The sequence below is a fragment of the Hippopotamus amphibius genome, chromosome 2 (genome assembly GCF_030028045.1).
Source record: "Hippopotamus amphibius kiboko isolate mHipAmp2 chromosome 2, mHipAmp2.hap2, whole genome shotgun sequence".
Classification (NCBI taxonomy): Eukaryota; Metazoa; Chordata; class Mammalia; order Artiodactyla; family Hippopotamidae; genus Hippopotamus; species Hippopotamus amphibius.
The window spans coordinates 14,856,834-14,884,246 of record NC_080187.1 but is presented as its reverse complement, the minus strand read 5'-3'; the positions used below and the strand labels follow the sequence as shown (position 1 = coordinate 14,884,246).

The following is a 27,413-nucleotide window of genomic DNA, read 5'->3' as shown; positions in this document are numbered from 1 at the left end:
GCTCTGTAACTGCCCTATCAGATAAGCTTCCCCTGGTGCAGCCCCATCCTACCCAGCATGCTGTACTCATGTTATCTGCATGGCTCCCCTGGGCGTGTGCGTTTGCGAACCTTAATGTAGGGCAATTCCTTCATTTTCAACAGAAACTTAACCTGCCTGAGGCTACACATCAAGTTAGAGGCAAAGGAGGCAGAAAAGTCAGGGTCAGGGATCTTTCTTTTTAATACGGCACGCTGCCTCTCTAGAGAACCACAACTCCTCTCAGCATTTCTTCCACCCATCACTTATATTTTTAAAGTGGAATATGTTAATATTTTCTACATTCCCTTATATCCATTGTTTTTTGTACATCTGATTTCCTTATAGATGACAATTTTATATCAATGATTTCATTTACATATTATCTCCAAACCCAAAGAAGCAATTGAATCAGCAATCAGACGAAAGTGAAATATCGATTTTTGCACACATCAGCAGACACGGGACCAGAAAGAATCTTAGAAGTCAAATGACAGCCTAACAACTAGCTATACAGACAGGGAAAATGGGGCCCAGAGAAGTATATGCCTGGGGTGCAGGGTTCCTAGGTAACAGAGCCAGTCTTCAGTCTTCCAACTCAGTGCTCCTTCTACTGTACCCTATCCCCTCTGTGCAGTCACCTAGGCTGTGGGGGACCAAGGACCAGCTTGCTCCACATAGAAACAAAAACTACACAACTTCCTCACATCTCAGACATGGCCAACCTTGACTCTGTCAAGAACTAGGGTTTAGAATGTGTTACAAACCATCAGTTTATAGAACTGGATTTGCACTGGAAGACAACTTTTCTTTAGAACTGTATTTGGTGGAAAGTATGAATGTCACAGAACCTGGCGGTCTTTATAACACGGGTTGTTATAAAAGCTAAGCCCCATGTGAGAAAAGTTGCTGTAACATCATAGCACCTTTGCTTCAACTTCAAAAGAGAAAAAGGCAATGGAAAAAGCTTTAATAATAGACTGAATGTGTTTTTATAGGCAACCAATTAGCAGATTAATGAGCCATTTAAATTTCTTTACTTAAAACCAATGTTCTTTAAGAAAGATGAACCCCAAATGCAGCCTCTTACACTGACCAACATAACCAAGTACAAATGAAGTCAATGGTGCACCCCATCAGCATGCTGCGGTGTACGTCAACAAAACGAGCCCTCCCCCACCCCGAGCCCTGGCCCCCTGGCAAACAGAGATAAATGATTGTGCACTGCGTGATGATACCATTAGGTGAGAACTTTGGTTCATGCAGTTGGCTGCCACAGGGGTTGCACTCAAAACCAGCAGCCCCGGTGCCCGAAGTCAGTCAGCGGCGCAGCTCGCGGTGTCAGCCGTGCTCCTTCCACAACACCAGGTGAATACTGTGGTCAGGCATGCTGGTGGCAAAGACCAAGCCCGTGTCATTGTGCCCGTCCAGTCCATTCAGCCAGGATGCTTCGCCTGCCAGGAAGCTGGAGCCTCTCTTGGATTTCCTATACTCTGGGAGAGGCCAGCGGCTAATCAGGCTCTCTGTCCGCAAGTCCATGATATACAGGTAGCGGTTGTCAAACAGCAGGGCAAAGATATCTCCGAAGCCAAGCAAGGCCAAGTTTGCTATCTCAGGAGTCTTGATGACCCTACAAGGATGAGAGTTAAGAAACGTGAACCGGAAGGCAACTGTGCTTCTGTTTATGCCACTGTAATCTTTTCTGGAGACATTTAATACAAAATTCAAGCAAATTTAGAATTAAATGAAATGTTTGTATAAAAAGGAAAATATGAGGACAAAAAGCGCACCCTCCTTCAGAAAAAGGGCAAGGGAGAAGAACCCTTCATAATGATATCATAATATAACATAGGCATATAAGGAGATGAACATTTATAAAAGCACAAAATGTCCATCTAAGCTGGAAAGGATCTTACAGATGATCTCATTTAATATTCTAATTTCTAAGATGTGAAAACCGAAGTCCAGCCAGGGTAAATACTTTGGCTGAGGATTCACAACTAGTTAGTTACCAGTTAGAACGAGAGTGTAACACTGAATTCTTACCACTAGGTAAAAACTACTACACAGTCGTCCCTTGTTATCCAAGGGGATTGGTTCTGGACCCCCTCAGATACCCAAATGCGAGGATGCTCAAGTCCCTTACATGAAATGGTGTAGTGCAGCTGGCCCTCCACACTCATGGATACAGAGCACACGGATACGGAGGGCCAACTGTACTGGCCTAGGGGAACTGCCCCAAGCCCAGAACAAAGAATGAAAACCAAGTGACTCAGTGCTACTCTATTCGGCAGGTAGCAAACACATAGGTTCCTCTCTAAAAACAGCAGAGGCTGAAAATATAAAGCTTCCCAAGTAGTTCAGAAACATTTAACTAACAGATTCATAATAAGTTAGAGAAAACTGGGAGAGTTAGGAGGACGGCCTTAACCTTCTCAGTTTGGCCGTTCCTAAAACATCGGCGACAAAGGCACAAAGTGGGAGCGATCCTGCTACACAGGAACACAAATGAAAAAAACCAAACCCTCCATCTCTCTTATCTGCACATGTAGTAAGGCGAAAAGCTGATGTCCTCTTCGGAGGCACCGGGAAAAGAGCTACAAGACAAGGGATATACAAATTCGGCTCTATGACAATATGTTTGAGCCCAGGTGAGAGTCCAGTTTATCTTATGTCTTAACAAGGACACTACCAACTAGTGTATGTCCAAGATGTCAACCAGAAGGGACAGGGCCTGGTAACCAGATCAAGAAAGGAACAGCTAAAGAATATGAGCTTGCGAGGGGGAGAAAGAACACTGACAGGGAGGGACAAGAAAGCTATACATGATCATCACCTTTCAATAGTGAAGGATGTGTGCGAGGCAAGGCATTAGGCGCTCTAGCAGAGAGAACGAAGGTCGAAGGGAAAATGCGTTACACAGAAGCAGATTTCAGTCTGGTATCAGGACGGGAGGGGATTTAGCAGTGAAGACAAAGACCTGTTCCTCACACTCAACCGGTCCAAAATCTAACTTCTCAGCCAAACCTGTTTCTCTTCTTTATTTCCTTATTTGCTCCTTCTCCCAGCTGCTCAAGCTAGGAAACATGGCAACCATCCAGCTCTCAAACCACAAATCCAATCACCGAGATCTACTGATTTTACCTCCTAAATTTTCCTTTAATTTATTCCCTACTACCTGAATTGCCCCAACTCTGATCCAAGACATCACCTGTTGCATGCACTACTGCCAAGAGTTTTCAACTGGTCCCCCCACATCTGCTCTTGGCCCCTTTCAATCAGTTAACCTCACGCTGAAATCCAATCTCATTGGATTTTAAACTTTTTAACCCTTCAATGGTTCTCTACTGCACTCGTGTCTGCCACTCTGGCCTTCTTTCAGTCACTCAAATGCATCGGGCTCCTGCAGTCTCCGGGCCTTTCAGCTGACCGCCCCTCTCAGTCCTCACTGCACGCCTGCCCCCAGAACTTAGTTAAATGCATCTACTCATGCTTTAGAGCTGGCCCAAATCTCCTCCTCAATAAAGCATTCCTTTACTCCTCAAACTAGGCAGGGTCTCAAAGTACCCCACACCATGCTGCTCTTATCCCAGCTATTAAAATATCTGCATGCAGTCAGCTGTTTAATGTCAGCCTTCCCTGTTAGTCATTTCCACAAGTGTGGTAAGTATCTCTGCTGGTTCCCAGTGTACATCACAGTGCCTAACACACAGGTTAGGTAAATAAGTATCTGCTAACGACTAGAGCAGTGGTGCAGTGCACATGGGAAAACACCAATTCCTACAAGAGAGAGCCAAAGAGACCCTAGGAAAGCAGCAGGAAAGTCTAGTAAGTCCCACATCATTAACACAAGCAGAAAACGACCAGAAACTTTGCAAACTGAGTGACTAGGGGACAGGACTTAAGCCTGGGGAAGATGAGCTGACTTCGAGCACAAATGTGCTGCAGGACAGAACACTGGTCCTGATAGGCTCACAGCACCTTCTACTTTGATTACTTTAGAATTGTAAACACACATCCCTGCTGTGCAGTCTGGGTCCTTAAACCTACAAAACCCTGCCTGCTGTACTGAGATAACCTAGCGCAAGAGATTGCATCACATCTTAGCTTTATGGAGCAACATGCTGCTATTTGTGCTTTGCTTCTTTTCAATTAGCATCAAAAGCTTCAGGAACACAACCTGGTCCTGGCGACTGAGGCCACAGGATTTCTACCAAGATTTCAAAAAGAGGCTGTTTTATTCACGTTTGAGAGGGGGAAAGCAAGAGATAAAATAGCCTCTTTTCAAAAAAAAAAAAAGATCTGAGCGTAGTACTTGCTAGCAGCAAACAATCTTGCAGGTTTACTGGCTACAGCTAGCATGTCCAAACATCAAAAATCACTCCATATGCCATTCTGTGCAAGAAGCACACATGAGAAAGGTAGATGCAGAATCAAATTAAACCTTTAGAGACTCTAAAACTCTAATCCGGAAAAAGATCATGATTCCTCTATTCTACCTGCCTCTTCACTCCTCTCTCCCAAATTTTAATGCAAAACAAAAACAATATTAAACTATCAAAGATCTGATTTTCCCATGGTGACTACAGTCATATCTGCGGGGAACTGGTTCCAGGACCCCCTCAGATACCAACATGCACGGATGCTCAAGTCCTTTATATAAAATGGTGTAGTATCTGTATATAACCTATATACACCCTCCCGTATACTTCAAATTATCTCTAGATTACTTATATCTAATACAATGCAAATGCTATGTAAATAGTTGCTGGTGCATGGCAAATTCAAGTTTTGCTTTTTGGAACTTTCTGGACTTTAAAAAAAAAAAAAATTTTCGATCCTCCATTGGTTGAATCTGTGGGTACAGAACCACTGGCCAACTGTACTTGAATTTCTTACTTTGCAAAGAATTAACTTCTTTCAAAAGTTCCTTCCCACCTGGTGTACCCCCCCCCAAAAAAAAAAAAAAAAAAGTTCCTTCGCTCTGTCTTTCTGATACCTTAAGCATATGCTGACTAGATGATCCAACCATGGATGGATGGATGGGTGGGTGGATGCTGGACTAGGGTGAGCTGTGGGATACTGGACAAGGCCCTTATCCTCTCTCAGCTTCAGTTTCCCCATCTATAAAATGAAAAGAGCTTAGACTAATGTTTTCTAGGATCTGTTCCAGTCTCTTTTTTTGTCAAAGTGTAATTACCAATCTTTTCTAGAAATTATTCTGACAGCTTGGAAATCTAACTGGTTAGAAGTGTAGGTCTGACTCCAGAAAGAAAAAAATGAAGCTGTAACTTTATGACCAGAGAGACTGGGCCCACCAAAGTCCTGTTGGCTAGTAGGATCAATTCCCATACAAGTTGACCTCAAACAGTCATGTGTAAAAACAATGAAGAAAACATTCAGTCTCTGTCCCCAGGCCAGCACTTCCTGAAGCACGCTATGGAACGCTAGTTCTGTGAGCTGTTATACGTGCTCCTTAAAACACAGGCTTTGTGCACAATACATGTGAGGTATAGCAGGTTAAACAAATTAAAACAGGTTTCTTTATGTAGGACTTCTCAGACCTGTTAGTAATAAAAACCTATCATTTAATCTTTACAGGTGAGACAATTCAGGCACAGAGAGGTTAAGAAACTTACATAAAATCACACAGCTCATAAGAAAAGGAACTAGGTCTTAAACCAAGGTTATCACACCAAAGCAAGATTCTCAATCACCATATGACACTGGCTTCCATCAGCCTCCAATATGCTAACAGATACTGCCAGTCTCCAAGAGGAGTCTATATGATATACAGTGAATGACAAAATTATTTGTCTACAGACCTCTTTCTATTTATGTCTTTGGAGAGAAATTCTGAAGGTTGTAACTTTCTCTAAGTACCTCTGTCTTTCTACTAGTCAAGAGAAGGCCACTCAATTCCTCAACACAGAATTTCAACTGACCAGTAAGTAGAACTTAAAATATTAAAACTAGAGGAGATCTGAAAGATCTCTTCATCCAAACTCTTCATTTTCCAGAAAAGCTGGGAGGGGAATTCATAAATTCTTAAAGTGGAAGTAACTCAGAGTAAGAAGAGGGATTAGAATCTAGACCCTCTACATTCTAACATAAAACTCTTTCTAATTTAATTACTGCCTTTAAAACACTTTTATGTGTGAGGTTTTCAGCATAGAATTGTTTATAACGGATGGAGTAAACACTTCCCCAAAGCAAGTTACTGACTGGTTTATCCAAATATTTAGTCTTGTCTTTATTATTAAACTGCAACAGACTGTTAAAGGTAAAGGTCCATGGAAATATTACCTGAGAATATCATAACTGGCAAAGTCCCACTGGTAGAGACCCAGTGCCGAACTACAGACAATGTATTTGCCATCAAAATGAAGTCTTGGCTGCAGGCAGATGCTTCTATCCTCAGAGACAGACAACGTCTTTAAGCACTTACAGTTAATTTCTCTCCCAATTGGCCAAATCTACAGATTAAAAAACAAAAAACAAAAAAAAACCAGGAAAGATGACAGATTGTACCATCCTTAAACAACGTGGCTTGTGTTTGCTGAAGTCAAATAAAAAGTGAAGTAAACTGGAATGACCGCAGATTTTACAGCTGAGGCATGGTTCAAATTCTGATTTAGCACATATGTATTGTGTAATCTTGGGTAAAATATTTAACCTCTTTGAACCTCAGTTCCTGCAATGAAGATAGTTAGTGCCTACCATATGGAACAGTTTAAAAGATGCAATGAAAATATACATAAGAGTGCTCTATAAACTTTTTGCAAATTGCTTTCATTATTATACAAATAAATGTTTATATTTTCATACTTCAGATCTAAGAATTGAGGAGGATAGGAGATACGTCTTAAGAAAAATTAAGAATGCATTGAAGATAAAATTCTGTGGCTTTTTCTCCCTCCCTTCATTTACAAATCAGAATTGGAAACTACCTAGAACACTGAGAAAATGAATAATTCTCTTTCCAATGGGTTTAAGAAGGCTTAGACTAAAGACATTCCTGCCTCCCTTGAAATATTCCCCCTGTGCCACACTCTTTCACAGGCAAATTAATGGGGGGAAAAAACCTCACCTTGATCTCATATTTGTCCGCACTTAAAAGAATATAGTCTCCAGGGCTGTGCAAGAGAGACTTGACTTTGCACTTCTGCAAGACCACCTAGAAATAATAAACATCCATGTTATAGAAAGATCCTTTTAGTACTGTTCCTATATCCCTTTTAATTAAAATATGAAAAAGAGCTCAAAATGATATGGTATGTAACCTATAACTCTATGTTAACTATAACTCAAGTTAACCTTTACTAAGCATTTTACTATAACCAGATTCTCTAGATTACCAGCAGGATCTAAAAGTGTCTAATGTCTTCAGCATTTACTCTTAGCCTTAGTCTGGAAACAAACATTAGGACTGATTTTAAACACTATAAAATGTGACTCCACAAAAAATGTGAGGAATAGGAAAGAAAAAGTCCATACACAGAGAAGATACAAATGACCTGTTTTCATAAGCATGTGCATCGTAAAGGGAAAAGCACTCAGCATGGGACCAGAATGTGTCATATGTTGACTCTGCAACCTTGGGCAGGACCATCTAACCTCTTCGTTTCTCAGTTTCCTCATCTTTAAAATGGGGGATGGGGCACCTATCATCTCAGATAATTGCAATGAAAATGAAATAAAGCAATGAAAATAATAATGCAATAGAAGCTAACATTCCATTAGCATGTGGGATAATCTGAAAACACTAGCTTCTGGTTATTTTAGTAATAAATCAGCATAAAGTGAGAGGGGAGGCCAGGCACACTCATCCAGAAGCCTGGGTTGCAGATTCAGATGAAACTGACAGACCCGCTACTATGTGCCAGACACCTTGCTGGGTGCTGTCCCATCATCTCATTAATACTCACAGGAGCATTCAGCAGATGATGACACTCAGGCCCTGAAGGGAGGAGTAACTTGTCTAAGACATCTCAGTCAGTGTCCTGGCCCCAAGTCCGTTGTTTTTAAAGTAACACTAACTTGTCTTATATAACTTTTCTATTTAAAACCGAATGCATCCAGTACAGAATTTTTTTCCCAATGTTTTTATTGTGGTAAAATACACATAAAATGTAGAATCTTAACCATTTTTAAGTGTACAGCTCAGTGGTATTACTGGTCTTCTCACAGGATCACCCACCCAGCCTAAAACCCACTAGTCATCTGATTCTTTCCTTGTTCCCCATGAGTTCAATTGGCTTTCCCTTAAAGACACATCCTTCGTGTGTGCCCTTCTCTTTCTTTAGTGCCATCCAAGTCCAAGACGTGGGTCTCTTTTGATTAGACTGTTACAAAAGCCTAACTGGCCACCCTGCATCCACTTGTGCCCCACTCTAATCCATTTTCCACTCAGCAGTTACTTTCTTAAAACATGAATCACACCAGACTCTTGCTCAGAACTCATCAACTGCTTTCTCCGACATGTACAATAATCCAAAATCCATAATAAGGTCTAGTAAAGCATACACAATGGCCCCCTCTCCAACCCCTCCCCCAACTACAGCACAGCTCTGCTGGCCTTCCAGGGCATCAGCTCATCAAATGTTCTAGATTCTTTCCCAACCCAGGGCCTGCGCACATACGGCACCCTCTGAAAAGTCCACTTACACAGCTACCTCCAATGTATTATTCACATTTGGCCCCTTCTCTAAAAGCTTTCCCTGAATCAAAGTAAATTAGACCCCACACTTTTCCTCCACAGCACTTAACACAATTTGTGGTTATATGTTTACTTGTGAAATGACTGATTAAGAACTGTTTCTCCTACTAGACTAACATTCGCATCAGGCAGGGTCCGTTTTGCTCACTCCTGCAATCTCAGCCCCTCCCAGAACAGCACGATAAGCTCAAGAAGAGTCTCTGCGTGCATTTCCACTATTAACACACACCGATCTTCACAGCAACCGTTCTGAAAACTGGAAGACACCACAACATTCTTCTAAAGATCCTGTACATTTTTGTTTCACTTCTCGCGAGCATTATTCTCTCCTCCTTCCCTTTCTTCACAAATTTAAACTAAAAAAACAAAAAAACACCGTTCACCCATTTCTCCCACTCCCCACAGCCCGCCCCCCTGCCTCTGGCAACCATCAATCTGTTCTCTTTGCCTATGAGCTTGGCTTTCTTCCCCCCTGTAGAGTCCACATGTAAGAGAGATCATATGGTATTTGCCTCTGTCTGACTTATTTCACTTAGCATAATGTCCTTGAGGTCCATCCATGTTGTCACAAATGGCAAGATTTCATTCTTTTTTTATGACTAAATAATATTTCAATACATATATCCATTTATCCATCTATGGACAGACACTTTGGTTGTTTCCATATCTGGGCTATTGTAAATAACACTGCAATGAACACTGAGGGGCATGTATCCTCTCAAGGCAGTGTTTTCAATTTCCTTGGAGAAGTACCCAGAAGTGGAATTGCTGGATCACATGTAAATTCTATTTTTCATTTTCTGAGGAACTTCCAAACTGTTTTTCATAGTGGCTGCACCAATTTACAATCCCCTAAAAGTGTACAAAGTTTCCATTTTCTCCAAAATCTCCCAACACTTGTTATTTCTTGTCTTTTTGATAATAGCCATCCTAACTAGTATGAGGTGATACCTCATTGTGGATTTTTTCCCCTCCTAATATTTATTTACTTATTTGGCTGCACTGGGTCTTAGCTGCAGCTTGTGGGACCTTCATTGCCACATGCGGGACCTTTGCTGTGGCATGCAGAATCTTTTTTTATTAGTTGTGGTAAGCGGGATCTAGTTCCCCAACCAGGCATTGGAACTGTGACCCCTGCATTGGGAGCGGGGAGTCTTAACCACTGGACCACCAGGAAAGCCCCGCTTTGTGGTTTTGATTTGCATTTCCCTGATGATTAGGTTGAACATCTTTTCATTCATTTGTTAGTTGTTGTTTTCATTTATCATTTGTATGTCTTCTTTGGAAAAATGTTTATTCAGATCATCTGCACATTTTTTAATCAGACTGGTTTTTTACTATTGAGTTGTATGAGTTATTCACCTATTTTGGATATTAGCCCCTGATCTATGATTTGCAAATATTTTCTCCCATTCAGTAGTTACCTCTTTTGTTGATGGTTTCTTTTGCTGTGCAGAAGCGTTTTAGTATGATGCAGTCCCATTATTTATTTTTGCTTTTGCTGCTTTTGGTGTTACAGAGTCAAAATATCATTGCCAAAACCTATGTCAAGATGCTGTTTCCTTCTAGTCTTGAGTTTTATGATTTCAGGTGTTAAGTTCAAATCTTTACTTGATTTTGAGTTCATTTTTATGTACAGCATAAGACAGTAGTTGTTTCATTCTTTTTTGTGTGGCTGTTCAATTTTCCCAACACCATTTATTGAAGAGACTGTCCTTTCCCCATTGTATATTCTTGGCTCCTTTGTCATAAATGAATTGACCATATATGTGTGGGTTTATTTCTGGGCTATCTATTGTGTTCCATTGATCTATGTGTCTGTTCTGCCAATACCATACTGTTTTAATTACTACATCTCTGTCATATAGTTTGAAAGCATGATGCCTCCAGCTTTGTGCTTTTTCAAAATTGCTTTGGCTTTCTGAGGCTTTTTTGTAGTTGCATACAAATTTTAGGATTATTTGTTTCTTATTTCTTTGAAAAATGCCATTGGAATTTTCATAGGGAATGCACTGAACCTGTAGATTGCTTTGGATAATATGGGCATTTTAACAGTACCGATTGTTCCAATCCACGAGCATGAAATACCTTTCCATTTATTCATGTCTACTTCAATTTCCTTCAAATTTCTTCAAAATGTCCTGCAGTTTTTAATATACAGTATGATACATGCTGGTTAAATTTATTCCTATGTATTTTATTCTTTTTGATGCAATTGTAAATGAGACTGTTTACTTCTCTTTCTGATAGTTCATTATTAGTGTACAGAAATCAACAGATTTGTGTACAGATTTTATATCTTGCAACTTTACATGTATTAATTAGTTCTGACAGTTTTTTGAGGGAGTCATCAAAATATCATGCATCTGCAAATACTGACAGTTTACCTCTTCCTTTCCAACATGGATGCCTTTTTTTCTTTTTTCTGCTCTGTCTAGGACTTCCAATTATATGTTGAATAAAAGTGGCTAGAAACCAGCACAATGTTCTTTTAAAGAGCCTGTACATTTTTCTTTGTTCCACTTCCTGCAAGCATTTTCTTTTTCATAATGAAAATTGCTTTTCTGATTTAAAAAGAAATGTGCTTATCCTAAAGGGAAAAAAGTACTCACAACTCCACAAGAAATAATCATCTTCAACATTTTGGTGCAAAAACACATTCAGAAACTATCATACTCTATGTAGTTTTTTGTGTATAATCTGTTTTATTTGCTCCCTCTACCCACCTAATATATTGTGGGCATCTTTTCATGTCCATGAGTCACTCATTCATTAAACTATTTACTGTCTTTTATATGCTGGTCACTGTGGTAATACCACCATGCTTTGTGGTTGCATCTATTCCATCTCATGACTCATCTACCACTTACGCATCTATTCCATCTCATGACTCATCTACCACTCCTTCATCCCACTCCCAGCTCCACCACTCTCAGCAAGACTGATGACAACATTTGTTCCTACCTTGGTGACCCATTCTGTGTGCCCAGTGAGTGTGTTCAGGCACGTCCCAGCAGATAAAGCCCATACTTTCACAGTGAAGTCTGCAGAGCCACTCACCAAGATGTCCAGTTCATCATTGTAGTCGACACTAAACACTAGTGTATACAACACATACAAAGTTAAATATATGCCTTTGCCTGCGGGTCTTTTATAATAGAGTTCAATTATGTTTATTCTCCCTAATTTCTCAACCAGAACTACTGTAAGAATGGTGCTTTCTCAACTAGCAATTTTATGCTAAAAGAAATATCCATTTCAAAATTCTTGTTATTATTATAGCTTATTATTCTAAGGATGAAAAGCTCCTGCAATAATACAATCTCTTATACTTACACTAGCTTCAGAGTGAGAGGTAAACTAGTGTAGGAGATAATGGCGTTTCTTCTCAGGACCACCTGCCTGATACTACACATAACGTATCTAGCCTATGCAAGGAAAACAGAACATAGGTGGACCTACTCAAGTTTGTACTATTTACTGCAGTAGGATAAAATGTCAAGAGTATAACCTACAAAACAATACCCATACTCAAGAAAAGCCACTGTAATGAGAAAAACAAAACAAAACAAAACAAAGATCTTAAAGGTCAGACTGAACTACTCTCTCAAACTGTCTGATTTTCTTCAAAGCTATATCCCCAGCACCTAAAACAGTGCCTAAGTATAGCACGTACTCAAATATTTGTTTTTAAATGCCTGCTGAGTTCTAAAGGAACACTGGGGACCCAGAGATGAAGACACCGCTCTTTTCTTTAAGGAACTCAGACTAAGTGAGGGGTGGAGGAGGAAGTCCAAAAAAAATAAATGTTTACCTCTTGCTAAGGAAACACCAAGGAGAATGACTAACTCTGCCCAGGGGTATCAGGGAGGACTTCAGGGAAGAGGCGATATTGGAGATGGGCCCTGAAGGATGAGTAGAATTTATCAAGAAAAGAAAGAGAATACTGCAGGTAGAGGGAACAGCAAAGGCATGGAGTTAAGTAAAGCCACAGCAATGTCCAGGGAACAGCAAGGAGGAAATTTTTCAGAACAGAGCTCTCAAAGTTGAGCAGGTATAAAATCACCTGGAAGTCAATGTAAACCCCTTGACACTGTGGAATATTACACTCAATTTGATATATAAGTTCCATGTTAAAACATGTATCTTCAAAATATTAATTTCTATAGCAAACAAGTGGTAGGAGAGCAGACAGAAGAAAAAAGTATAGGATGACAAAATGGAGGGGAGGGAGGGGCAGGGTTTGCAATATAACAGCTAGGTTTACATCAAAGAATTACTGAGTACCAGGTACTGTGCAAGGAATTTAGGACCTACGGGTGAATAAGACAGGAAGGATCCCTGTCCTTCTGAAGCTTACAGACTGAGGGAGAAACCAGGTTATCATACTCACTTGTATTGATATGATGAGTGTTACACAGGTTATTGGGAAATCTATGGCAGAGAAACTCAACCTATTTAGGGAGTCCAGGAAGACTGCCCATAAATGTGATGCTCAAGAGCACAGACTATGATTCTCAGGGGCTAATGCAGTGGGTAAAGGGGGGAAAGGAAGAAGGGAGCTGCTGTGCAAGAGGCTGGGAACTAGATCAACATGATTTCTGCACAGAGTTCCAAAATACAGTGCAGCACAGGGAGAACCGCAGATCTGAAGGCTATGTTCAAATGTTCAGTTCTTTACAAACTAAGGCTGCTAAACTATTAGGAAATACTCAGTTGTCTTTTTTTCATCTTATCTTTCAGCAGTGGCTTGTTTTAATTATTGTCAACCAAGCTCCAATTTGATGTAACCTGTGTAGTCACTCCAAAGGATTTCCAGTGCTAATTCTACAAATAAAGTGGACTGAATTTACAAGTGTAGCTCTTACTCAATTTGGAGATAGGAATCTGATCAAAACAAAAGGAGCTGATTGTTCAACAGGATATAAATGAAATAGGGGAAAAGAAGAACTGCCCTTCCTAGGATAAGGGTATAAAGGGCATAAGAGTTAAAAAATGGGCCAAGGAAAAGCAAAATTAGGGGGAAAATTCCAAATAAGAATCACGTGAATAAAGGGATTAACTGTAGTGACTGAGAAATAAGTTGGGGGAAAGACAGGTTAAATTAAAAAACAAAAACAAAAAAGGGATCCCTTTCTTGGCTCCTGGCTTTAAGGAATGAGGTTAAAGTAACTGTCGAAACCCTTAAAGAAAGGCAACCCACCCGCCCCCGTGTGCCCCCGGAAGTGCTGGGTCCTGGCTCCGGAACTCCATTCCCAGCAGGCCACAGTGTTGTCAAAGGAGCCTGTCACAAGCTTCTGCTCATCAAACTTCACTGCTGCACAAGTGTGGGTCTGGATGCCATAAACACACTGCCCTGTGCTCACATCCCATAGTTTTGCAGACAAGTCATCTGACCCTTCAAGAGAAAAACATGGAGGTTAGTAAGAAAACAAACACTAAAGAAGGAAAATCAATCCCCAAACTATGGTTTCTTAAAGAACAACCTTAACAGTCACCTCCTCTAGCCCTCTCACTTAATAGCTGGGACAACCAAAGCATGAAGACAGTAACACAATTTGCTCTGGGAAACCAAAATGGTGTTACCAGCCCTGGGACTGAATCCACGCCTTTTGGTTTAGCCCTTTTCCCTTAACTTTCCTGGTTACAGAGCGGTGTTAGATTAACACATTCCTTGGTGCTTCCACTTGTAAATTTTCCCAAATCTTTGGCTACCATGAGCTCTCTGACTTAAGCTTAAAATGATGGGTACTACCTATGACTGGATGTGTACACTTGCATGCCTGTGTATTACCCAACAACTCTGAACTAATAAAGAATGTCAGATAGGAAAGCTGTCTGCTGGAACATGTTCTACTCCAAGGCAAATCAGAGATAAGCCTCCGATCCCTGGTTAACTTCTGCAAAGGCTAACTGCTCATTTCTTGAGCCATCTTGAAATGTGTGAAGGAACCTCAAAGAAAACTAGACATAAATTATTCCCAGACATTCACAACAACTCAACAAAAAGCTTAAAAATCCTCTTAAGATTCTGCAGAAAAAGGGTAGGTTTTATTTCTGCCTCTGATGAAAATATTATACTGATTATGGTTGACAATTCAGGACTTTGTCTTAATCACATTTAAAATCCTAATGATTAACTCATGTCTCATAATTTACCTTTATAAAAGTAAGAATAAGAATTGACAAAGAGGGAATTTCCTGGCGGTCCAGTGGTTAAGACTCTGTGCTTCCACTGCAAAGGGCATGGGTTCCATCCCCAGTTGGGGAACTAAGATCCCACATGTTGCACAGTGTAGCCAAAAAAAAAAAGGACTGACAAAAAAAAAAAAAAAAAAAAAAAAAAAAGCCATTTTGAAGCTACAAAAATGTAATAAGGACATGGTATCCTGGAAAAAAGCTTAAATGACTAAATAAAGCCAGCCACAATTCCACATTTAAGGGTTGATCAAGAGCTACTGTTTCACATGTACCACAGTGTTCATTGCAGCACAATTTACAACAGTCAGGAAGGACATGGATGCAACCTAAATACCCATCAACAGATGAATGGATAAAGAAGATGTGGCACATATATACAATGGAATATCACTCAGCCATAAAAAGGAATGAAACTGAGTTATTTGTAATGAGGTGGATGGACGCAGAGACTGTCATACAGAGTTCAGTAAGCCAGAAAGAGAAAAACAAATACTGTATGCTAACTCATATATATGGAATCTAAAAGAAATAGTACTGATGAACCCAGTGACAGGGCAAGAATAAAGATGCAGATGTAGAGAATGGACTGGATTTGAGCACACGGGGTAAGGGGGAGGGGCAAAGGGGAAGCTGGGACGAAGTGAGAGAGTAGCGTTGACATATATACACTACCAAATGTAAAACAGATAGCTAGTAGGAAGTTGCTGCATAACACAGGGAGATCAACTCGATGATGGGTGATGACTTAGAGGGCTGGGATAGGGAAGCTGGGAGGGAATCGCGGGAGGGAGGGGATATGGGGATATATGTATAAATACAGCTGACTCACTTTGGAGTACAGCAAAAATTGGCACAACAGTGTAGAGAAATTATACCCTAATAAAAAGCCAAAAAAAAAAAAAAAAAGAAAAAAGAGCCATTGTTTCAGACAATGGAAAAATAGCTATCAGCTATGAAAGAGGCAGAGCATGAATTTCAACCAGGGCAAACTCTATGAGAGCATACTGAAATGAAGACTATATTTGTTGTTATTTTACTATTTAGGGATTACGTTTCCTCTCTATAAAATGAAAGGTGAGATTTTGCTGGTGGTTCTCAATGGGCATATGAGGCATGAGAATCATCTAGGGGGCTTTATCAAAACACATGTGCAGGGCCCTGTCTTCAGAGATTCTAACTCAGAACATCTGAGGTAGGAGCCAATCATTGTAAAAGCTTGCCAGGTGATTCTAATGTATCAACAATGCACTAAGAAACAATGATCTAGAACAATACTGTCTGACAGAAATATAAAGCAAACCACACACACAATTTAAATTTTTCTAATATCTACTTTAAAAAGTACAAAAAAGGGAAAATAATTTAATATTTTTAATATAAATATGCCAAAAATATCATCTAACATGTAATCAATATAGAAATTTATTAAAGAAATAGTTTACATTCTAGGCCTTCAAAATCCAGTGAGTTCTTCCTATTTCACATCTCAGTTTGAACTAGCGATAGCTCAAGAGCTCAAAAGCCATATGTGGCGAGTGGCTACCACATTGGAAAGCACAGGTCTAGATGATCTTTAAGGTCCTCAGCTTTTTGGTCCAGTCAGCATTTTGTGACGGTATTTCTAGGAAGCTAAAGCAGGAAAAGAAGTCATTTCAGGTCCTATCTGAGCTTGGTTTTGATTTACTGCCAGTGTTCAACCAGGGTCTCATTCATTCATTTAACCTATATTTAGAGAACTTCTGTGTTAGGCAGGGCTCCTGCTCTTATGGTGCTCAGTCTTCCTAAGACAACAAAAAGGCTAAACAAGCAATAATAATTCAGTACAGTAAGTGATGGGCAGTACAAAAGCCCATAGCAAATACAAGGAGGGGATAAAAGGAGAAAGTGCCCCAGATGAAGGTCCATGGAGCTTACACTGTGCTCCTCAACATCGAGGTGTCCCACGAACACGTCGCAGGAGATGGCAAGACTGGCTCCACAGCTACTGGGCTGGCCAAAAAGTTCACCTGGGTTTTTCCCATAAATGAACTTTTTGGGTAACCCAATATCTACTGTGATTTGTTGTTAAGCCAGGCGTTGGTGTAGGACCATTTCAAGTAGGAATTTCATGGCTTAAAAAATACCCCAAACTTTTAGGTATTAACTAGTGGAAATCTAAAGGATGAATAAAGTAATTAGCATCCTCTCCCCAATCAAAAAAACCAGTATACGCCAGAGCTCAGACAAACTTTTTCTGTAAAAGACTAGACAGTAAATATATTAGGCTTTTTGAGCCACAAAGTCTCTGGTGGATCTGGCCCTTGTAGTTCGTGGTTTACCAATGCCTGGAATATAACTATTAAAGTACCCACTAAATATCTATATATATTACATAAGTATGTGGACAGGCACTGGAGGCAATTCATAAAGAACTACTTGAATCCATTCTTAAAAACCATCTAGGAGTTATTTACAATGCTTGTCAAAATGCATTGCCTAAAACATGGACACTGATAACAGTTCAGTGTGACTGGGAAACAGTGGCAAAGTCAGGCTGGAGAACTGGGTTAGGATGATGTTTCACTAGGACCTTATCTGCACTTCTGAAAGATCACTATGGCTGTATCATATAAATGGTTTGAAGGGGAGCAAAACTGGAAGCAGGAAGGCCAGTTATAAGCTAGGTGGTAGGATAAACAAAATGTGGCCTATACATACAAAGGATTATTATTCAGCCTTAAGAAGGAAGGAAATTCTGACATATGCGACAACATGGAGGAAGCATGGAGACATTATGCTAAGTGAAATTAAATCAGTTACAAAAGAACAAAACTGTAAGATTCCACCCATTGTGGTACCTAAAGTAGTCAAATTCTGAGATGGAAGGTAGAATGGTGGTTGCCAGGGGTTGGGGGAGGAGGGAATAGGGTGTCAGTGATTAATGAGTACAGTTTCAGTTTGGGAAAATGCAAAAAGTTCTGAAGATAGATGGTGGTGATGTCTGCACAACAACGTGAATTTACTTAATGGTACCGAACTGTGTACTTAAAATGGTTAAAATGATATATCTTATATATACTTTACCACAATTTGATAAGAAAGGGAGAGAGATTATCTAAACTAGTTATTTAAACTGTTTGTATAGGAAAACATTAGGCCATTCAATTTTACACCCTAATAAACATCAGAAAACAAGGGTTGCATTCCGTTTTACAGGGGTATAAGTCTACTGTTAACTGCTAAGCCTTTAGGAGCCCTTATTCTCTGCTCTTTTTTGGCTTTATGTCAACCTTCCCTATAGACTCTCATTTGCTGTGCTGACCAACCCAACATGTTTTCAAAGAGGTCAATGATACAGCATACAGAGGAAAGTGAAAGGGGACTCACTGTAGACTATTTTTCATTATATGAAAGGGGGAAAAAGCCCTCAATTCAGAAAACAGGGTGAAAACAATCTTTGACATAAAAATTACAGAGATGGGTAATGTAACAAAGGAAAGCAGAAAAATGAGCTGTAACCCAAATAGAGTAAGATATCTTATCAAGCAAAGTTTAAATATTTAACTGGAAGAATCAGATCTCAGCTCTCAAACCACCTCTCTGAGTCATCTGTTAACCAACTAAATAAACATTTACCAGTGCCTCTTTAAGTCAGACAACTTTTTCTCTCCTTCTTGAAACTCTCTTCACTATCCTTCTGTTTCTTTACCTCTCCCCTTTCTCTGAGTACACGCTCAAAGGATCCACCCTATGCTCTATTTTTCCCTCTCTCCATTACCTTTTAAAATTTCACTTAGAGCTCAGCTGTGATGTGACTAACTCCTAAATCATTCTCTCTAGCCTGAGCACTCTCCAAAGCTCTCATCCTGCATTTCCGAGTACTACAAGAATCTCCACTTAAACATCCAATTGAATTCAGTTCATCCCAAACTGAACTCCATCTATCCTCTTGAATATATTCCTTCATTTTCTATTCTTTTACTAGTACTACTATCTTCCCAATTATACACGCAGCTAGAAGCCTTCAGGCATTTTTGAAATTTCCCTATTCCTTGACACGTACCCAATTCATTGTCAATTCTATTTCAACAGCTGTTCTTCTATTCAATTGCTACTTTAAAAAATCTCTACCCTTACTATGCTATATCTAGACCTATTTAAGCTCACTTAAGCCACAATAGACTAGTGATTTAATCTGGAAGTTCTAGATATGTCTATGTCAAGGGGTATCAATAGAATTAGTATCATCTCCTAGGGGGAACACTTTAGAAATTTCTAGGGTGCCTTCACTGTCATGTCACAATGAGAGGACATTACTGACATCTACTGGGCAGAGGTCAGGAATGCTGGACATCCTACAATGTTTGCAGTGCACAAAAAGAATCATCTTGGATTCTGCATGACATTCTTGAAGGTTCTGCCAGATATTCATAAGTGAAAAGTTCATTCTTAGTTATCTGACTGAGCCTAAAATCTGTTTTACAAAGCATATTAGCAGTTTAACTGTATACCTAATTTTCTGTAAGTGTAACTACCAGATAAATTGAGGAAAGATATACTTTCCTGGGAACTTTGCTAAGAGTTTTACACCACTTGAAAAGATCGTGTCATGGATGGTGTCTGTGACAAACACAACATTCTGCATTCACAGCTGTCATGTTCATAATGTCAGTACATATAGGTGTAAACATCTGATTACTTTACCACCTTCTAGAAAAGCCATGCTTCAGCACGTGTGCAATGGGTATTATTTTAAATTATAGTCCTCTTATTTCTCCTCTGGATCAAAGTTTGGGTATTATATTGCTTTTTAAAATGTGTATATATAGATAAGTTACTTCCATTATTTTTACTTCATGAGAGGAGACTATGGTAAAATATGTTATAAAAAGAGGACCTGGGTCTGATAGAAACAAGACACACTAGTTTACTTTGAAGTGGAAAGATCTGAACTTCGCCCTTTTCCTGCTCAGAAACCTTTCACAGTTTACAGAAAACTGTCCGAATACATGTTCCTGGTATTCCAGGCTTGTGAAAACACAGCCCAAGCCTATTTCTTCAGATTACATTCCAAGAGTCTCTTAGAGTCCCTACTTATATTCTACTTATATTCAGCCAAAATGGGTTTCCTTTATTTTCCTCCTCCATGCTCCATGCTCGGCCCTTCCCATGCCTGTTGAATGCTGATCTTCCTACTGGAAAGCCCTGACTGTGTATCTCAACTCTCCAAAATCTACACATTCTTCAAGACCCAACATAAACACTGCTCTACTGCCCCAAATGGAAGAAATCATTCCTTCTTTTGAACAACTATATAATTTTGTTTTCCTCATACAATTCAGCTATATCATTTTTTTGGGTTGGTCTCTCTTTTAATTAAGATATAACTGACATATAACGTTATATTAATTCCAAGTGTGTAATGTTATGACTTGATATCTGTATATACTGTGAAATGTTCACAATAAGCCTAGTTAAATATATCATTGGATCATACGTCTTTTACAGCTCTTGTTTTTCTCATTCGACTATAAGCCAGAAGTCACAAAACAGCCACTTACAGGCTGACTATGACCCAACCACAATATTTTAAAAATTTGAATAATACTTAAAAATTAATACTTTCTAAAAAACGAGGATATTTCACAAAAATCTAGACTTGGGCTTCTCTTGAAAAGTCAGATCTGACAACTCTGAGCCTGAATTCCACACGGCAGTAATTTACTACAGTGAAGCAGCAGCTATCCACTTCAGTGTTTTCTTGTTGGCCATAGCTCACCCAGAGACTTTTACTTATTCAAGTTACCTTCCTGATCCCAGTGTGTACATTTGAGGAAAGAACTGCTCTAATTCAGCTATGTATGCCCTCACACTGTCACACAGTAGGCATTTTATAAATAAATATCTATTGAACAGCACAAAGCACAATAGGTTCCTTTCTTACCATTTCAGAAATAAGCAGAATAACTACCTCATTCAATCTATACCACGTTAATTTTTAGCATTATCAATCTTTTTGATAATACTGTTTCATTGCTTGTTTACGGGCTAATCTGAGAGTCACTGTAAATTTATTGCCGAATTCAGAATTTCCCAATTCAACCACAGTGAAAATACAAGCTCTAAAGTAACAAGGTGATACAAACACATGCTTAATTCTATTAACAAATATTTCTCACTAGTAACAGTCCCAGGAATGCTGTTTTAAACTAATGCCTTGGATCATTTTCAATAAACACAGCATAATTTTCCATATGCCAACCTGGTGAATTTCACCCTACTAAAAATAACATAGCATACATACCCACCTGGAGAATAATCTTAAAATGCAAGGTTGGGCCCACAGTTATTTGTGTATATTAACTGCCCAGGTAGTTAAGGAATTTAGTGAATGTATTCCATTTACTTCTGTGCCAAGTAACTGAGGTTTTTATTGCATTTCAAATGTGAAGTTTAATGAGAAATTTTTTTTTTAAAAAGCTGGAGTTGGTTCTTAAAATGAGTCAACTTGCCAGTATTGACCCAAGTGAGAATCAGTGTCAAGCTCAAAGGCAATACGGCATCTTAAGCTTTAACAAAAAAAAAAAAACACCTGCTGGTGATCATGAGGCAAAAAGGATACTGAAAAGCAACCACCACAGCTGGGAAACAATATCAAGAAGAACAGATGATGTTGTTCCAATAATCAGGCTTTTTACGGGACAGGGAAAATAATGTAAGCACCGAGTAATTCCAGGATGACAAACAAAACCATGAAATGCCTTAATGTTTATTTTATAAAACTGACAAAGTATCTAGCATTTCAGAGAACGTCACGTGAGAAAATGTACATCCTCAACGAATAAAGAAATGCAATTTAAAAGCAATATTGAGAAATCATACCTCTCTTAATTATTAAAAATATTAAAGCTGAGTCTAGTAGAACTCTGAGGGACAAGCAGTTTATTTTAGACCTTGCTGGGGGCATAGCATTGATCCAATATGTCTGGAAAGGACACTAAGAGGAGCTATAAAATCATTCATAACCTCTGGATCTGGTGATTCTACTCTGAGGCTTCTGCCCCAAATAAATAATTCAAAGGGAAAAAATAACGCAAACAAAAATACTTCTAAAAATAGAAACAACCTGAATATGCATAATATGTAAATAGCTAAATAATGACGATCTGTTTACACAAAGGAACAGTATATACTATTAAAAATGACAACTATGTAGTTTAGATAATACTCGAGTGTTTATTAGAAACCATCTGGATGATTTCTAATTATCCAGAACATGGAGTATACCTATACTATATATTATATACTATGGAAGTGAACAGGCATTGCTAGCATTGATAATAACTGCCTAGAGCCATTCTAAACTTTGCTTAAGAATTATTTACAACACCTATCAAAATGTATCTCCTAAAACATGGGCACTAATCATAATCATATGTAGAAACACATGCCCATTATAACTGAAAGATACACATAGTTCTAATTTAAATGATTACATGTGTTATAAAAAGTTACCTAACTACTTGCTTAGTTTTAAAATATCCAACTGTCTTCATTTTCAAGCCCAGACTCTTCTAATTCTTCTCAGAACCACAGGATCTTGGAGCAAGAGAGAAATATCTCCCTTTTCATATTTTATAGACAAGGAAACAAACACAGAGAGGTTACGTAATTCTTCCAAAATGACCTATTTTCTAGGACTAGACAGCAACTTTTCTACTGTTTTTTCTCCAAAACCATTGCTGATAGAAAAAAAAAAAAAATTAACCAACATAGAGGACTGTATATGGAAGAAAAGCATAGAAACAAGTAGAGCTTTCTGACTCACATTATGTTTAAAAGAATGTCTGAAGCTTTCTTCTCATAAAATTTTATAAAAATAATTGTCTTCTCAGAGTGAAAAAGGATAAAAAGGGGAAAAACCTGTCAGGGATGGAGGGATAATGCCATTATAGATATCTTCTATAATTAACAACCACCATTCTGAAGCCTGAGGAGTATTTTGTTCTATTTGTAAGATTAGACTCTATGAAATGCAAAAAAAAAAAAAAAAGAAATAAAGGTTCCAGGCTCTCTTACCTGTACAGAGAAGTCCGTCTTTGTAGTAAAGTGCATACACTCTGGCACTGTGTCCAATTAGTGATGAGGTCTCAAAGGCTTCATGGTCCTCCAGTTGCTTCATTCTCAAAATAGCCTTCAGATAAACCTTCTTCCAGTGCAAAGCGTCCTGAACAGAATCATCTATCTGCCAGCCCAAATTTTTACAGGCAGTCTGCCACACCTCTGTACAGGCACTTATCACCTTATTCCACTGTTTAGAGACGAGGCAGCATGTGAGTAAAGTCTGAGGATCGAGCCATTTTAACAAATAAAAACTGAGCTCCAGGGGAAGGAGTTTGAGGAAGTCCCGCTTGAGGAGAGTCTCCAGGTTATTGGAGAGATGCCTGAGCTGGACTGCCCCACTCAGACTAATCAGGTGATCCAGAGTTTCATTTTTCTGCAAGTCCGTCAGAGAAAGAAATGTAACAGAAATGTTATCAAGCCATGTCTCAAAGTCCTTTCTCTCCATAAGGTTATGGAAAAATTTACCTGTGGCACATCAAAATATTGTATTAGTTCTGCTCAAAAAGACCATTCAAGCAAGACTGCTAACAAATGAAGTATTAAAAATTAGTGTAAAAAACTTGGCATTACAACTTTACACTTAGTTACATTACAACTTTACAGTTAATACACTGTATTTATCTGAAAAATTACCATGCACACAAAAGTAAATACATTTTAGAAAACATACTTTAACAAATCATGACCTCCAAAACATAACTCAATGAAACATACGTTGGTGTGTGACTTGCTCCTTTTGAAGTCTAGCACATGCCACATGCATCTTCACAGTAAAAGATTTACAAAGCATTCCTTCATTATGAAACAGCATATTCTATATAATAGACCCCCATCAAAACCATCATAATACCATTTCCTTAATACACTCTATTTGGGCACTAAAATCACAAAAATAAGCACAAGGATGTGACAACCAGAAAGCAAGTCCCCAGAGCAGTAACTTGAGACACCAGTTATCATGCTAGGTGCAACTGACCTGTTACTAGAAATCACAGAACTGACTACTGGCTTTTGCAATAGGTGTTCAGGCAAAAAGGTTTGGGGAAGAAAAATAAGCAGATGCAATAAGTCATATGGCTCAGGTATTCTGGTTCTTCCACTTCCTTTATGGCACTGCCTGTTAGAACATGAATTACCAAAGGCCTCATCTGGCCTTACATAGTCTGTTTTTATAAGCCTCATATGAGCTGCTGACTCAACCTCAAGCGCCCCAGAGAGCCACGAGGGTCCTGGAGGCCTGCACAAATAAGACAAATTAGTAATCCTGATGCTTACGAAACACTCAAAGAAAGGTACCATCATCTCCACTTTGCAGATGAGGAAGTTGCAGGTCAGAGAAGGTAAGTGATTTGCCTATAGCCAACAGAGCTATTAAAATAGCAACAGAACAGACTGAAAACCAGTGCTCTCAAGATCAGTACTCTTCCAAACACATCAAGCTGTCTCTCTCTGAAGCCAGCTACCACCAGGAGAATCGCAACCTGGTGATGAAATCTGGGAGCACGGAGTCTGATTATACCACCTTCCCCTTTAGGGATAACTGGAACAAAAAACTTTCACAAGTATCCAGCAACACATACTATGCCAAGGTTTCAACACACTCTTAACAATGGGAGCTAAGCTAATGGGAGGAGAACAAAAAATAAAGCAAATCTGTAAAAGCCGTCTTTCCTAGATTGGCCATGTTGGTAGATACTAGCGGTGGGTGACAGGTACATGGAGGGTTTTTATTCTATTTTCATATGTTGAAACATTACAATGATTAAAAAAAAGAATAAAAATTTTCCTTCTAATCTGATCACTCAGTTTCCCATCAGACTGTCATACTAATTTAAAAACTTTATGTCCAAATTAAGGCGGAAGAGGTAAACAAAATCCTTTCCGTATATTTCATCTAGATCAGGTCTATACAAATAGCCAGATCTCATCATACAACTTTGTTAATGTTAAGGTATGCAAAAATCACTTTCATTAATTTCCCAATATCAAATTTGACAGGAACGTTATCAGACAAAAAGCAGCTGAAGCAAATAAACCCCTTCCAATCACGTCATAGGTGGTCTAATATTTTTGAACAGTAAATGGACTTTAAAATAAGCCTCAGGGGTTGGGCTAGGTAGCATTTATTAATTTAAGGATTTACTTGGCTGCCAAAAAATAATGAGTTCACCAAAAGTTTTATCAACCTAACACAAGATAGCAAGCCTCTTCCTTTCTCTGAATCCTAACAACCTTTAAGTTATAATATTTCTGGAAAAGTTTTACTTTAAAAAAAACCATTCACAGCAAGACACACACAAAAAAGTTTCTGTGGACATTCACAAAATGTCACAGCAGCTAATTAATTTATACTGGCCAATTAAAAACATAACCAAAACAGCTGCCCAGGAACAGTTTTTTTACAGTGAAGGGGGGGGGGGTGCGGCTTCCTCTATCACACCTGCACCGCCACGCACACAAAGTATGTCACATACCCACCGCAGAAATGCTTAGATTTATGTAAGATGAACTGTCATTTAAATGTATACAAGGCAATTTATAATACCGATGAAAACAATATCATTACCAAATAACTAAAAGACACCATACAGCATGCCAAATCAATGTACCTATCACGCTACAGAGATTATGGGACAAGTTTTCCAATGAGCACCTTTACAAACCCAGCCATTTCTGATATTTATACATTCTCCTAACTCCTAATAAGAATTTTTCTTCCAACTCTTAAATTAGAACTTGCCCTTTAAGCTACTGAACCGTTTATGGGAGGCTCTTTTCCAGTTCATCTCTCATGAAAAAGGCACTTTTTAAAAATAAAGCAGGCCTCATTAACTTTTCAGAATGCACTATTAAAAAAAAATCAGCTTTTGTTTCTCTAAAAAATGAACTGACTCTGGAGAGAACTTTCTTAAGGTCGCAGGTCTAAACTGAACTCTTAGCCTCTAGGAATATCATGTACTGGCAGCAAAGGTCCCATGGGGAAAACTTCAGGAAGTGGTATTTCAATTCAACTGAAGGAGGAGCTTTTAAAACATCAGAGCTTTCCAATAATGGAACAGCTGCTTCCAGAGTGTTGAACTTCCCATTACTGGGAATAGTCAAGGACAGCTGGATATAGAGGCAGAATGAGGTAAATGAAAATGCTTTGGAGTCAGTCAGCATCAATCCCTCAGAACCTGGTCTAATCAAGAGAGAAAGCAAGACATCTGTTGTCCTTGGGAAGGAGGTTTCATCTTCCCTCTCTTTTCCTATCAAGTATAACCAGCAGTTAAAGAGCAGAGAGGCTTTGAACTCATCTAACTGAACTTACAAACGCGTAAAATATCTTTTGAATATTCAAGAAGCTGGTAACACTGGTTGCTTCCAGAGAACGCTGAAGGGCCGAGGAACAGGAGTGAGGGTCCCTTTATGAATTTACAAACGTGTGAATATCTGATCTATTTAAATCCGCCTTCGGTTTTAAGATGAATTTTTAAAAGCTTTGAGAGAGTACAAAACAGTGTTTCTAAAATAAGGATCCTGCAACTCCACTTGTTGCTGGGTGACCCTGGGCAAATCACTTCACCTGTCTCAAGCCCCGTTTCCTCGCTTGTAAAAGGTAACCACGAACAGGTCACCCCACAAGGGTTTTTACGAGGAATAAACAGGATAACGCACGTAAAACCGTTTAACACAGCACCCGCACACTGGAAACCTACAAGAAATGGCCCGGGACCACCGTTATTTCGCATCAAGCTCGTTGTCTTCATTGCAAGCAGCACCCCGCGTACACACCTGTTTCCATGGCATACCCACAATTATGGCGCAGTCCCTCACATTAGGACAGCGCTCTGTACTTCATAAACCACCTCTCCACACTTCATCATCTAGCAAACTCATGGCAGCCCTGGGACATCACTGTCAACTCATCCCGCAGCTAAGGAAACTGAGGCACCAGGAAGCAGTCCCTCCGAGACTCAGTTCTCCCATCTCTACAATCAACTCCAGATCCCTTCAACCCGACCGTCGCTCCCAGGTCCCCTGCGCCCGGAGCCGTGATCCGCGCGGCACTGACCTGAGCGAGCGCCCCGGGGCCCGGGACCTCGCGCCGGGCTCACGCCGACTAGGCGCGCTCGGGCCGCCAGAGCCTCGCAGCGGCCGGGTCCGCTCCGCAGCCATGGCGCCTGCAGAGAGAGAAAGACAAACAGCCCGAGGCGCGGCGGGTCAGCGGAGGCGCGGGCGCCAGACCACCCCTTCCCCGGCCCGGCCCGGCTCGGCCCCGCCTCACAAACAGACCTGGACCTGCGGCCGCCGCTCCGGGTCCGCAGCCTCACAGGGGAGCGGCTTCCGGTGCTGCCTGCGTCATCTCCGCGCGCCCCTCCACCCGCGGCGC

The 27,413-nt window shown here is 39.7% G+C and overlaps 1 protein-coding gene across 2 annotated transcripts; it reads right to left on the bottom strand.

The window, feature by feature from the left end:
• Positions 1-973: 973 nt before the first annotated feature.
• On the bottom strand, positions 974-27,413 carry FBXW2 (F-box and WD repeat domain containing 2). Of its 2 annotated transcripts, XM_057720573.1 has the most exons (8): positions 27,317-27,413; positions 27,096-27,204; positions 22,997-23,506; positions 13,941-14,135; positions 11,702-11,835; positions 7,109-7,195; positions 6,325-6,494; positions 974-1,648 (listed from the first exon to the last, which is right to left on the bottom strand). In XM_057720573.1, exons 3-8 carry the CDS (start codon positions 23,484-23,486, stop codon positions 1,360-1,362), a joined length of 1,365 nt encoding a protein of 454 aa, XP_057576556.1. In that variant the 5' UTR covers positions 23,487-23,506; positions 27,096-27,204; positions 27,317-27,413; the 3' UTR covers positions 974-1,359. The 2 variants fall into 2 exon arrangements, with proteins under 2 accessions (XP_057576556.1, XP_057576557.1); XM_057720574.1 differs by lacking the exon at positions 27,317-27,413 and having other exon boundaries at positions 27,096-27,294.

Coding starts and splice junctions, on each gene's coding strand:
- FBXW2 (XM_057720573.1), bottom strand. CDS start 23,486: ATGGAGAGAAAGGACTTTGAGACATGGCTTGATAACATTTCTGTTACA. Junction 7,196..11,701: donor ACACAGAATGGGTCACCAAG/GTAGGAACAAAT, acceptor TATTATTTCTAG/GTGGTCTTGCAGAAGTGCAA. Junction 6,495..7,108: donor CGGACAAATATGAGATCAAG/GTGAGGTTTTTT, acceptor TTTAATCTGTAG/ATTTGGCCAATTGGGAGAGA.